General features: G+C 48.8%; 1 protein-coding gene across 4 annotated transcripts in view; it reads left to right on the top strand.

The window, feature by feature from the left end:
- The first annotated feature begins 423 nt into the window (after window positions 1-423).
- Window positions 424-12,338, top strand: part of ZER1 (zyg-11 related cell cycle regulator) — a 34,648-nt gene continuing 22,733 nt past the window's right edge. For 2 of the 4 annotated variants that reach the window (XR_009552112.1, XM_060200311.1), the window contains exons 1-8: window positions 1,488-1,736; window positions 3,723-3,873; window positions 4,086-4,522; window positions 4,832-5,008; window positions 6,282-6,396; window positions 6,548-6,694; window positions 7,126-7,299; window positions 10,735-10,950. Coding sequence is in view for 3 of the 4 variants with exons in the window: in XM_060200311.1 (XP_060056294.1) it covers window positions 1,579-1,736; window positions 3,723-3,873; window positions 4,086-4,522; window positions 4,832-5,008; window positions 6,282-6,396; window positions 6,548-6,694; window positions 7,126-7,299; window positions 10,735-10,950 (1,575 nt within the window). In the remaining variant the exon portion in view is untranslated. Of the gene's footprint in view, window positions 466-1,487; window positions 1,737-3,722; window positions 3,874-4,085; window positions 4,523-4,831; window positions 5,009-6,281; window positions 6,397-6,547; window positions 6,695-7,125; window positions 7,300-10,734; window positions 10,951-12,338 lie in introns of those variants that run through there. The other 2 variants (XM_060200309.1, XM_060200310.1) reach the window with 2 other exon arrangements.

Here is a 12,338-nt window from a genome sequence, read left to right as displayed (position 1 = left end):
TGATTTTTTTTCTTTTTTTCTAAATCTTTTAAAAAATATTTATTTATTTATTCCCTTTTGTTGCCCTTGTTTTATTGTTGTAGTTATTATTGTTATTGATGATGTTGTTGTTGGATAGGACAGAGAGAAATGGAGAGAGATGGGGAAGACAGAAAGAGGAAGAGAAAGATAGACACTTGTAGACCTGCTTCACTGCCTGTGAAGTGACTCCCCTCTGCAGGTGGGGAGCTGGGGGCTCCAACAGGGATCCTTATGCCAGTCTTTGCGCTTTGCGGCACCTGTGCTTAACCCACTGCGCTACCGCCAGTCTCCTTTCTTTCTTTCTGAGAGCCAGAGTGAAATAGGGAAAAAGAAAGAGACACACCTGCAGTGTCGCTCCACCACTCATGAAACTTTCCCCTTGCAGGTGGGATCCAGAGGTCTGAACCTGGATCCTCAGGCATGGTCACGTGTGTGTTCTACCAGGTGAGCCACTTTCTGGCCCCTGCAGATAGACAGAAGCACCCTGAGCATTGAAAGTGGCCCCACCAAGTTCTTTTCTCTCAAGTGACTTTATGCTTTTTTTTTTTTTAATGTTTATTATCTTTATTTATTGGATAGAGGCAGCCAGAAATCTAGAGGGGAAGGGGTATAGAGAGGGGGAGAGAGAGAGAGAGAGAGAGACACCTGCAACACCAATACTGCTTCACCACTTGCAAAGCTTTCCCCTTGCAGGTGGGGACTGGGGGCTCGAACCTGGGTCTTGTGCACTGTAACTTGTGCACTCAACCAGGTGTGCCACCACCTGGCCCCGATTTTATGCTTTTCTTATTTCTCCTTTGCTTCTTCCTTCTTTCTTTTTAAAATTTTTATTTATTTATTTATTTATTTATTACTAGAGCACTGCTCAGCTCTGGCTTATGGTGTTAGAAATTGAACCGGGGACTTTGGAGCTCCAGGCATGAAAGTCTGCTTACATAACCATTAGGCTATCTCCCCCACCCTAGAAATTTCACTTACTTTAATGAGAGAGATATAGAGAAAAACATACAAAGAGAGCAAGAGACCAGATTATACTGGAGAAGATGGAGTTCAGCAGTGAAGGAAAGAGACAGAAGTTTGGGGGCTTGGCCCTGTTAAGCTAACAGTTCATAGAGTTCTGATAATTGTTTTTCTTTGTTGTCTTGGCATGTTGCCGGGGATCAAACCCAGGCCTCCCACTTGCAAGAAAAGCACTCTACTGCTAAGCTATTGCCCTGGCTCCCTGAGATGCTAATTTATTTATTTATTTTACTAGAGTACTGTTCAGCTGTGTCTTATGGTGATGCTGGAGACTGAACCTGGGACATTGGAACCTGAGGCCAGCAAGTCTTTTGTATAATCAATAGGCTGTCATCATCCCAGCCTGGGAACTGCTAATTTGATTAGTTGTCTAAGGCTGTGGTTTAGAGCAACTGGTGGTTTGGGCCCATAGTTATGCCTGTCTTGGCTTTTCTCCCATTTCCCAGGCTGTTAGCACCACCAATGATCCTGTGAGTGTAAAGGAGTGACTGTGCCCTGGGGGCCTATGCTGGAGTGGCCCACCTACCAGCACTCAGCATGGCGTCTGATACTCCTGAGTCCTTGATGGCCCTCTGCACTGACTTCTGCCTGCGCAACCTGGATGGCACCCTGGGCTACCTACTGGACAAGGAGACTCTGCGACTACATCCAGATATTTTCCTACCCAGCGAGATCTGTGACCGGCTTGTCAACGAGTGAGTAGGCTAGAGGGCCAGGGGCCAGGGAGGGCTGCTGTGGGCTTAGCAGGAGAGTGTATGGAGCAGTAGGGATCATTATGTGCAGACCACATGGTGGTATGGTTGTGGGTAAGTATGTGGGAGAGGGGTGCAGGCATGTGGTGCCACAGAAGAAACCTATGCCCTAGTGCATGGGTTTGAACCCACACATGCAAGGAATATTCTGCCCACTGAGCCACTTTCCCAGCTGCTCCCAAGCCTTTCCCACCATGCCATGGTTCTTATATGATTTGGTATCTCAACATGCTTATGTATTTTTACTTTTTAATATTTTTTCCCTTTTGTTGCCCTTGTTTTATTGTTGTTGTAGCTATTATTGTTGTTATTAATGTCGTCATTATTGAATAGGACAGAGAGAAATGAAGAGAGGAGGAGAGAAAGACACCTGCAGACTTGCTTCACCACCTGTGAAGTGACTCCCCTGGAGGTGGGGAGTCAGGGGCTCAAACTGGGATCCTTACTCTGGTCTTTGTGCTACATGTGCTTAACCTACTGCGCTACTGCTCACCCCTTTTAATATTTATTTTATACTGATAGGACACAGAGAAGTCGGGGGAGAGAGAGGAAGAGGGATACCTGCAGACTGCTTCACAGCTCATGAAACATCCCCCCTGCAGATGGGGACTGGGGGCTGAAACCAGGGTCCTTGCACATTATAGCATATCTACTCTGCCCAGCCCCTAACAGGGCTATATATATTGTGTCTGTGTGTGTGTGTGCATGCGTGCTCGTGTTTTGCCTGCACTATGAATCACTGCTCCTGGTAGCCATTATTTTTCCATTGTTGTTGCTGCTGTTTTTGGATAGGACAGAGAGAAATTGATAGGGGGGGGAAGACAGAAGGGGGGAGAAAGACAGACACTTGCAGACCTGCTTCACCACTTGTGAAGCAACCCCTCTCCAGGTGGGGAGCCAGGGGCTCGAACTGGGATCCTTGTGTGGGTCCTTGTGCTTTGCACTACATGCGCTTAACACACTGTGCCACCACCCAGCCTCATTTGTGTGTGTGTGTGTGTGTGTGTGTGTGTGTGTGTGTGTGTGTGTGTCTGTTTTGTTGTTGTTTTAACATTTAAAGAGCAAGAGACCAGAGCAGCACTCCACCGTTTGATATGGTGAAGGGTTTGAAGCTAGGGCCTCATGCATAAGAGGCCTGTGCTCTACTGCTGAGCCACCTTTCTGGCCCTCAGTAGGGTTTTAGTGAGTCCTTGCCCCTTCCACCCGAATGGGCCCCTTACTTGAAAGTATCCCAGGAGGGGATGACCAAGGAACCAGAAGCTGACTTCAAGAAGATTAGTGTGGGGAGTTGGGCATCGGGTTAAGTGCAGGTGGCTCAAAGCACAAGGACTGGCCTAAGAATCTCAGTTCGAGCCCCTGACTCCCCTACCTACAGGGGAGTCACTTCACAAGCAGTGAAGCAGGTCTGCAGGTGTCTATCTTTCTCTCCCCCTCTCTATCTTCCCCTCTTTTCTCCATTTCTCTCTGTCCTATCCAACAATGATGACATCAATAACAACAACAACAGTAACTACAACAATAAAACAACAAGGAAAACAAAAAGGGAGTAAATACATTAATTAAAGAAGATGAGTGTGGGCGTGGTAGGGGCTGCTACCCAAGGTATGGAGTGGGAGGATGTGTAAGAGAAGAGCTGCATGTGTGTATTCGCTATAGAAGCAGCTGTTTGGGGGAAGATCTTGGAATGTGCTCCTGATTGCCCCTTCACTACCAGGAAGTCACCTTGAGGCTACCTTTGGACTCCTAGTTCTTGGGCCGTCCTTTATCTTGCCAGTAGGATAGCTAAGGTCCGAGGAGGATGAGGAGGAGGAGGCAGAGTTTTGCCTAGGTGATCATAGGAGACTTCAAGGAGGAACGAACTTACACTGGGCCTTAAAGGGAGGACAAGGACCCCTAGCTCCTCCCAATCTGGGCATTCTACTTGTCCAGGTATGTGGAACTGGTCAATGCCGCCTGCAACTTTGAGCCACACGAGAGCTTCTTCAGCCTCTTCTCAGATCCCCGAAGCACCCGCCTTACCCGGATCCACCTCCGAGAGGACCTGGTACAGGATCAGGACCTGGAGGCCATTCGTAAACAGGTGAGCCCTGCTGTGCCAGACTCCGGGGAGGCCAGCCTGAGAGGGCCACAGGGTGGGTCAGGGCAGAGTCACTCACCTTCAGCCCAGACCTCCTCAGCCCCTCCATACTCTCCTACACTGTGAGAGCCCCTCCCAGAGCCTGTCAGCCCCAAACCAGGCCAAAGGTAGGGGGAGGAGAGCGACAGTAATGACAAAGCTGTGCCTGCTCCCAGGACCTGGTCGAGCTGTACCTGACCAATTGTGAGAAGCTGTCCGCCAAGAGCCTGCAGACGCTGAGGAGCTTCAGCCACACCCTGGTTTCCCTGAGCCTCTTTGGCTGTGCAAACATTTTCTATGAGGAAGAGAACCCAGGGGGCTGTGAGGACGAGTGCCTCGTCAACCCCACCTGCCAAGTGCTGGTCAAGGACTTCACCTTTGAAGGCTTTAGTCGCCTACGCTTCCTCAATTTGGGCCGAATGATCGACGGGGTCCCTGTGGAGTCCCTACTGCGGCCGCTCAGCTCGCTGGCTGCCTTGGACCTCTCAGGCATCCAGACGAGTGATGCCGCCTTCCTAACCCAGTGGAAAGACAGCCTGGTGTCTCTCGTGCTCTACAACATGGACCTGTCAGATGACCACATTCGGGTCATTGTTCAGCTACACAAGCTGCGGTGAGCTGCCACCCGGGAGCTCACCTGGGTGGGGGTGGGCAGGTTGGTGTTGGCTATCCTAGAAGGCCCTTGAATCCCTGGCCAGGCAGAAGGTGGGCACAGAAGAAACAGTTCTATTCCTTAAGTCCAGAGTTTCATCTGCATCTGGGCTGTTAGGGGAATCTGGATCCTAAGAGGTTTTTTTTTGTCAGAATGCTCTGCAGCAAGCAGGACTGGGCCCTCCCCTGCTGTGGACCAAAGGAGCAGGGGTCTATAGGCAGTTCCACTGGCATCAAGCTCCTGACCTGTACTCCCCACCCCAATCTCCAGACACCTCGACATCTCCCGGGACCGCCTCTCTAGCTACTACAAGTTCAAGCTGACTCGCAAGGTGCTGAGCCTCTTCGTGCAGAAACTGGGGAACCTAATGTCTCTGGACATATCTGGACACATGATCCTGGAAAACTGTAGCATCTCCAAGATGGAAGAGGAAGCAGGGCACACCAGGTGAGGTCTCGTGCCATGGTTGCCAGTCAAGTGTCATTATACAGACACTAAGTTCCCTGTGCCAAGTGCCACTCTGGGTGCTAGAGATAAATGAGCCAGGTCCTGCCCTCTTGAGTCTGTTTGAGGTGGGAGGACTGATAAGGGCTGTGGCATCAGGGGCACAGGGTTCTGTGGTTGCTTGGGGGCCAAGAAGGAAGAGGATCCAAATTGAAGTTGTCCTGAAAGCTCAGTCTGAGTTTGCCAGAGGACAGGTGTTTCCAGCATATACAAAGGCTGGAACTTACAAGCTGGAAGGCTGATGAGGACATTGCTCAGAGGGTCTGGAGCACAGTGTAGAGTGTTAAGCCGAGGCTGACTGTTCATCACTCAGCTGTTGTGGCAGATAGGTTCCAGGTTAGGGCAGTTGAGAGATTTGATTCAAATGCATTTAACAGGGTCTGGGTGGTGGCACACCTGGTTAAGTGCACATAGTACCAAGTGCAAGGATCAGGGTTTGAGCCCCCCCCCACCTGCAGGAGGTCCACTTCAGAGCAGTGAAGCAGGTCTGCAGGTGTATATCTCTCTTCCTCTCTGTGTCCCCCTCCCCTTTCAATTTCTCTCTCTTACCCAGTGTCTGCCAGGAGCAATGAGTTCGTAGTGCTGGCACCGAGCCCTAGCAATAACCCTGGAGGCAAAAAGAAATTCAGGGCCAGGTGGTGGTGCACCTGGTTGAGCACTCACATTACAGTGCTCAAGGAGCCAGGTTCTAGCTCCTGGTTCCCACCTGCAGGGGGGAAGCTTCACTAGTGGTTATGTAGGGCTGTAGGTGTCTCTCTCTGTCTCTTTCCCTCTCTATCTTCCCCTCCCCTTTTAATTTCTCTCTGCTTCTATTCAATAATAAATAAATAAACAAATATTTTTTAAATGCATTAATAATTAGCCACAAAGCTACCCCCACTTCTTCTCTCACAGGATTTGACTAATGAATGTGTTCCATTCTTGTTGGTCAGTGGAGCCTAAAGTCAAAGCACATTTCTCTAGAATGATAGCTGGATTTGCCCACATAGGTTGCAACAACTTCTCCCATCGCACATCTTAGAATGTATCCTTGCCACATTTCCATCAAGAAGTATTATCTCTATCTCTTACTGTTAAGAAAAATGAGAAAGAAAAATATTCCTCTGGGGGACTTAGAAGGGACCCCAGGTAAATCCCTAGCCAACCCCAGGGAGAGGTCACCCTCAGGATTGCACTCAGACCTCAAGCTGCTGACCTCTGTGCCCCCTTTTCCCAGCATTGAGCCTTCCAAGAGCAGCATCATGCCTTTCCGGGCTCTGAAAAGGCCACTGCAGTTCCTCGGGCTTTTCGAGACCTCCCTGTGCCGCCTCACCCACATTCCAGCCTACAAAGTGAGTGTGGGGAGTGGAGGAGGTAGGGACAGAGAGCCCAAGGATAAGGAAAGTGGGAGGGGGGCTGGGGGCCCCAAGGTGTCCACTCTGGGGTGGGGGTGGGGGCCCGCCATTTGATTTCTTTCCAGTTCTGAGTATTGTCTCTCCCCAGGTCAGTGGTGACAAAGACGAGGAGCAGGTGCTGAATGCTATCGAGGCCTACACGGAGCACCGGCCGGAGATCACCTCTAGGGCCATCAACCTGCTTTTTGACATTGCGCGCATTGAGCGCTGCAACCAGCTGCTCCGGGCCCTGAAGGTCAGCTAGCTCCCAATGTCCTTTGGTGGTTTAATTCATTCATTCATTCATTCATTCATTACCAGAGCATTACTCAGCTCTGACTTAATGGTGGTGCTGCGAATTGAACCTGGGACTTTTGTTACCACAAGCATTTCCATTATCACTGTGCTATTTGCCCAGCTTCAGGCCCCTCACTGCATGTCCTAAGGCTTCTGTGCATCCTTACTCAAGAGGTCCTCCAGAACCCCACCACACCCCCACAGCACCTAACCATAGCTCTGCCCCCATTGCTTCCCTCTCCTCAATTCTGCCCAGCCCCTCAGAGAGTAGAATCATAGTGAGCCCCGCAGCCCAAGGATTTGTCCCAGAAGACCTGTAGGGCCCTGGTCCCATCCCTGCCCAACTTTATCAGGCCATGCCCACCAGGCCTCTGCCCTGTCTTCATGCAGCTGGTCATCACAGCCCTCAAATGCCACAAGTACGACAAGAACATTCAAGTGACAGGCAGCGCAGCCCTCTTCTACCTGACCAATTCCGAGTACCGTTCTGAGCAAAGTGTCAAGCTGCGCCGGCAAGTCATCCAGGTGGTGCTGAATGGCATGGAATCCTACCAGGAGGTGACGGTGAGCCCCCTGCCCGGTAGGGCCCTGCATGCTCTGCCCAGCCTCCCCATTTCTTGTTCACCTATGTCCCAGCCTCGCCAGCTGACGCTCAGGTCCCTTAGGGGCCATGCTTGCTTTCTCACTCCCTTTCTTGCCTGACTGTGTCCTGCCCTCCTCCCAACACCCTTTGCCCCTGGCACCACTCCCAGGCTCTGAGACCTGTTACTCAGGTCCCATAACTTAGCCTGTTGCCCTCCCCCAGGGAACTTGTCCTCCTGCTTGTGATGACTCCTCTCCTCTTCTGCTTGTGATGACTCTGCTTGTGATGACTTCTGCTTGTGATGACTCCTCTCCTCTTTTTCCCAGTAGCATTCTGCTGGCGAGTGGAGCTTGTTTACTTTCTTTTCTTTTTTTTTTTTTTTAACCAGAGCTCTGGCTTATGATGGTACAGCAGGGGATTAAACCTAGGGCCTTGGAGCCTCAGGCGTGAGAGTCACTTTGCATAACCATTATGCTACATACCCTCTGCCCACTTGTTTTCAATAACTGCTTTTACTATAAAAATACTAGGTACAGGGAGTTGGGCAGTAGCGCAGCGGGTTAAGCGCATGTGGCGCAAAGCGCAAGGACCATTTAGGATCCCGGTTCAAACTGGATCCATGGCATTATGTAATACTATAGTGATGATCTTTTTTTTTTTTTTTCCTTTATCCTCAACAAAAGAAAAAAAAATCTTGTAGACTACTATGAAATCATTAATAGAAATTTTTAAATAGTAAAATAAAAATTCTTATTGCTGGGAGATAACTCACTTGCTAGAGCACATACTTTACTATGTACAAGGACCCAGGTTTGAGCCCCCAGACACTGCATGGGAACACCATGCAGATTGGGAAGCTTCATGAGCAGTGGAGTGATGCTGTGGTACATCTCTCTCTTCCTCTATCTGGGGAAAGAAAGAAAATTAAAGGGCCCTGGAAATAGAATAATGGTTATGCAAAAGACTTTTATGGCTAAGACTTTGAGGTTCCAGGTTCTGTTCCCAGCATCACCATAATCCAGAGTTGAGCAGTGCTCTACCTGAAAGAGGGGAGGGGAGGGGGAGAGGAGAGGGAGGCGCAGGGGGAGGAAAAGGGGAGGGGGAGGGGAGGGAAAGAGAAGAGGAGGGGAGGGAAAGAGGAAGGGAAGGGAGGGGAGAGGATGATAGAGTAGGGGTGGGGAGAGGAAGGGAGGGGAGGGGAGACAGTCTGCTGTGACACAGTCAGTTGATGATATGCACACCTTGTGGCTCACCTTCACCCAGCTGTGTGGGCACTAGGGGAGCCCACGTGTGTGGACACTGGGACACATGAACAGGACAGAGTTGCAAGTTGCCAGATAACAAGGTCAGCCCAAACAGCAGCAGCAGTGGAGTGTGTGGATTAATTGGAGCTCTTTACCACCCTGAAAGCAGGAGTGCATTTAAGCTACTTGTAACAACATGGTTAATCTTGCAAACTTGTGGTCAATTAAAAAAATAAATAAAGTTCATCTGAATAAAATAGAAAAGCAGGGAGAATGGTACTTTCCAGTGGCGAGAGGGACATCTAACCAGCAAGGGGATGTCTACATGCTTGCTGACAAATTTGCTGTATGATGACTTGTAAAACTGCACCTTTGTTTTCTTTATTCCTCTGTGTAAGTATTATACTCTTTGCTAAGCTTACCTAGGCTGGCTTACCAGGTAAGAGCCAAGCCAAGCCAAGCACCACATGGGAAGTGCCATGTATGGCATCAGGAGAAGCTCCATGGATGGTGGAGTGATACTGTGTTGTCTCTCCTGTTATCCTCTCTGTCTCAAATCAAAACAAAACAGAACAAAACTTGGCCCAGGACCACTAAAATCATGCATATATGAGACCCTAGCACCACAGAATGAATGAGTGACTGAATGAATGAATGAATGTTTTTGGAGCTGAGGAAGTTGCTCAGCAGGTAGAGTGCATGTTTTTTTTTTTTTTTCCTCATCTCTGACACCCTGGGTTTGATCCCCTGTATACCATATGAAAACACCAAATATAAAAGCAGGCAAAAGTCCAAGGATGGTAGAGTGGTACTTTGGTATTTTTTAAAAAATATTTTTCCATTTTATTTATTTTTATTATCTTTATTTATTGGCTAGAGACAGTCAGAAATCAAGAGGGAAGGGATGATAGAGAGGAAGAGAGACAGAGAAACACCTGCAACACTGCCTTACCTCTTGCAAAGCTTTTCCCCTGCATGTGGGTTTCTAAATATTTTAATTTATTTGTTATGGATAGAGAGAAATTGAGAGGAGGGGAGGGAAAGATAGAGAGGGAGATGGGGCCGGTGGTGGTGCATCTGGTTGAGTGCACACATTACAGTGCACAAGGACCCGGGTTAGACCCCCCCAGTCCCCACCTGCAGGGGGGAAGGCTTGCCAAGTGGTAAAGCAGGGCTGCCGGGGTCTCTCTGTCTCTCTTCCTATCACCCCCTTCTGTCTGTTTTTGGCTGTTTATATCCACTAAATAAATAAAGATAATTTTAAAATATATATAAAGCTGGGCCAGGGAGATGACCTAGTGGTCGAACACATGCATAAGGCCCAAGTTTATGTCTAAAGAAGTCATTCTGGAATAAAGTATTGGACTCTCAAGCATGCAGCCCTGGATTTGATCCCTGACATTGCAAGCACCGATGATGCTCTACTTCTTTCTTCTTCTCACATTAATAAAAATAAATATTTTTTTAAAAAGTCTGACTGGGGAGACAGTATATACTAATGGTTATGTAAAAGACTTTTAAAAAATAATTTTTTTTTTTTAGATTTTATTTATTTACTAATGAGAAACATAGGAGGAGAGAGAAAGAACCAGACATCACTCTGGTACATGTGCTGCCAGGGATTGAACTCAGGACCTCAGGCTTGAGAGTCCAATGCTTTAGCCACTGCGCCACCTCCTGGACCACTGTAAAAGACTCTTATGCCTGAGGCTCTGAGGTCCCAGGTTCAATCCCCAGTACCACCATAACCCAGAGCTGAGCCGTGCTCTGATCTCTCTCTCATTAAAAAATATTTTTCAACAAGGGCAACAAAAAGGAAATAAATAAATATTAAAAATCTTTAAAAATATATATATTTTTAAAAAATTCCAAAGCAATGAATAAATATATTTATTCATTGATAAATATTTATCTCCTCCATGTGGTGTTAGGGATTGAACATGAGACCACTGGACCTTAAGCAAGAAAGTCTGGTGTGTATCTGCTGTGCTGTCTCCACAGCCCCCCAAATGTTTTTGTTGTGTGTGTTTGTTTTCCAAGCCTTGTAGTGTCCTCTTCCAGAAAGCTGTCCTGGGCCACCACCTCTGATTGACCTCACACCTCTAGCGAGCCCACACCCAGACCCAGGGCCTGCCCCTGATGATGCTCCCCCTGTCTCCTGTCCTGACCCAGGTCCAGCGGAACTGCTGCCTGACCCTGTGCAACTTCAGCATCCCTGAGGAGCTGGAGTTCCAGTATCGTCGGGTCAACGAGCTCCTACTCAGCATCCTCAACCCCACACGGCAGGATGAGTCTATCCAGCGCATCGCCGTGCACCTGTGCAATGCCCTGGTCTGCCAGGTGGACAATGACCACAAGGAGGCCGTGGGCAAGATGGGCTTTGTTGTGGTATGTACAGGCAGGCTGCCCCTCTTCCTTCCCTTCCTCTGTCCCTCCCCCCCACCTCCATAGCCCCACTTTTCAGTTTGCTATGGGTGAAGGTCTTCAAGAATGACCTGGGGGAGCCAGGTGGTGGCGCAGTAGGTTAAGTGCACATGGCAGAAAGCGCAAGGACCAGCGTAAGATCCTAGTTCAAGCCCCAGGCTCCCCACCCACAGGGCATTCGTGGCTCCCTACCTGCAGGGGGTTCGCTTCACAGGCAGTGGAGCAGGTCTGCAGGTGTCTGTCTTTCTCTCCCCTTCTCTATCTTCCCTTCCTCTCTCGATTTTTCTCTGTCCTGTCCAACAACAATGATAAACAACAAGGTCAACAAAAGGAAAAAATTAAAAAAAAAAAAAAAAAAAGAAGAAGAATGACCTGGGAGAGGAGCTGGGGCAGGGGCTTGGAGGAAGGTATGCCAAAGCATGAAGGATGTAAGCTAGTCCAAAAGAAGAACTTCACAACAATGGCTTTTGCTGACAGCCCCACCTAAACTACCTTCTTGCCTCTTAGGTCTCCTGTTCAAACCACTCCACCTCCCCAGATCAGGTGTCCTCGTTATATCATCCCTGGTAGGATTAAACAAGTATCTGAGAGAAATCTTGGTGTTTTTTCTTTTCTTTCTTTTTTTTTTTTTTGCCTCCAGGGACAGAGAGAAATTGAGAGGGGGAGGGGAGACCGGGAGAAAGAAAGATAGGCACCTGTAAACCTGCTTCACTACTTGTGAAGTGTCCCCCCTTGCAGGTGGGGAGCTAGGGGCTCAGATCTGGATCCCTATGTGGGTCCTTGTGCTTCATACTATGTGCTTAACCAGGTGTGCCACCGCTTGGCCCCCTTCTTATTTTTTTCTTTTTTTGCCTCCAGGATTATTGCTGGGGGTGCCTGCACTATGAATCCATTGCTCCTGGTGGCTATTTTTTCCATTTTATTGGTTAGGATAGAGAGAGACAGCAAGAGGAGAGAGGGAGGTAGAGAGAAAGACAAAAATATAGACACCAGGGGGTTGGGCAGTAGCCGCAGCAGGTTAAGTGCATGAAGTACAAGGACCTATGTAAGGATCCTGGTTTGAGCCCCCAGCTCCCCACCTGCAGAGGTGTTGCTTCACAAGTGGTGAAGCAGGTCTGCAGGTGTCTGTCTTTCTCTCCCTCTCTGTCTTCCCCTCCTCTCTCCATTTCTCTCTGTCCTGTCCAACAACAACAGCAATAATAGCAACAACAATGATAAACAACAAGGACAACAAAAGGGGGGAAAATAGCCTCCAGAAGCAGTGGATTCATAGTGCAGGCACCGAGCCCCAGCAATAACCCTGCAGGTGTCTCTCTCTGTCTCTTTCCATTTCTATCTCCCCCTCCCTTCTC

The sequence above is a fragment of the Erinaceus europaeus genome, chromosome 10 (genome assembly GCF_950295315.1).
Source record: "Erinaceus europaeus chromosome 10, mEriEur2.1, whole genome shotgun sequence".
NCBI lineage: Eukaryota > Metazoa > Chordata > Mammalia > Eulipotyphla > Erinaceidae > Erinaceus > Erinaceus europaeus.
This window is presented reverse-complemented; position numbering and strand designations above follow the sequence as displayed.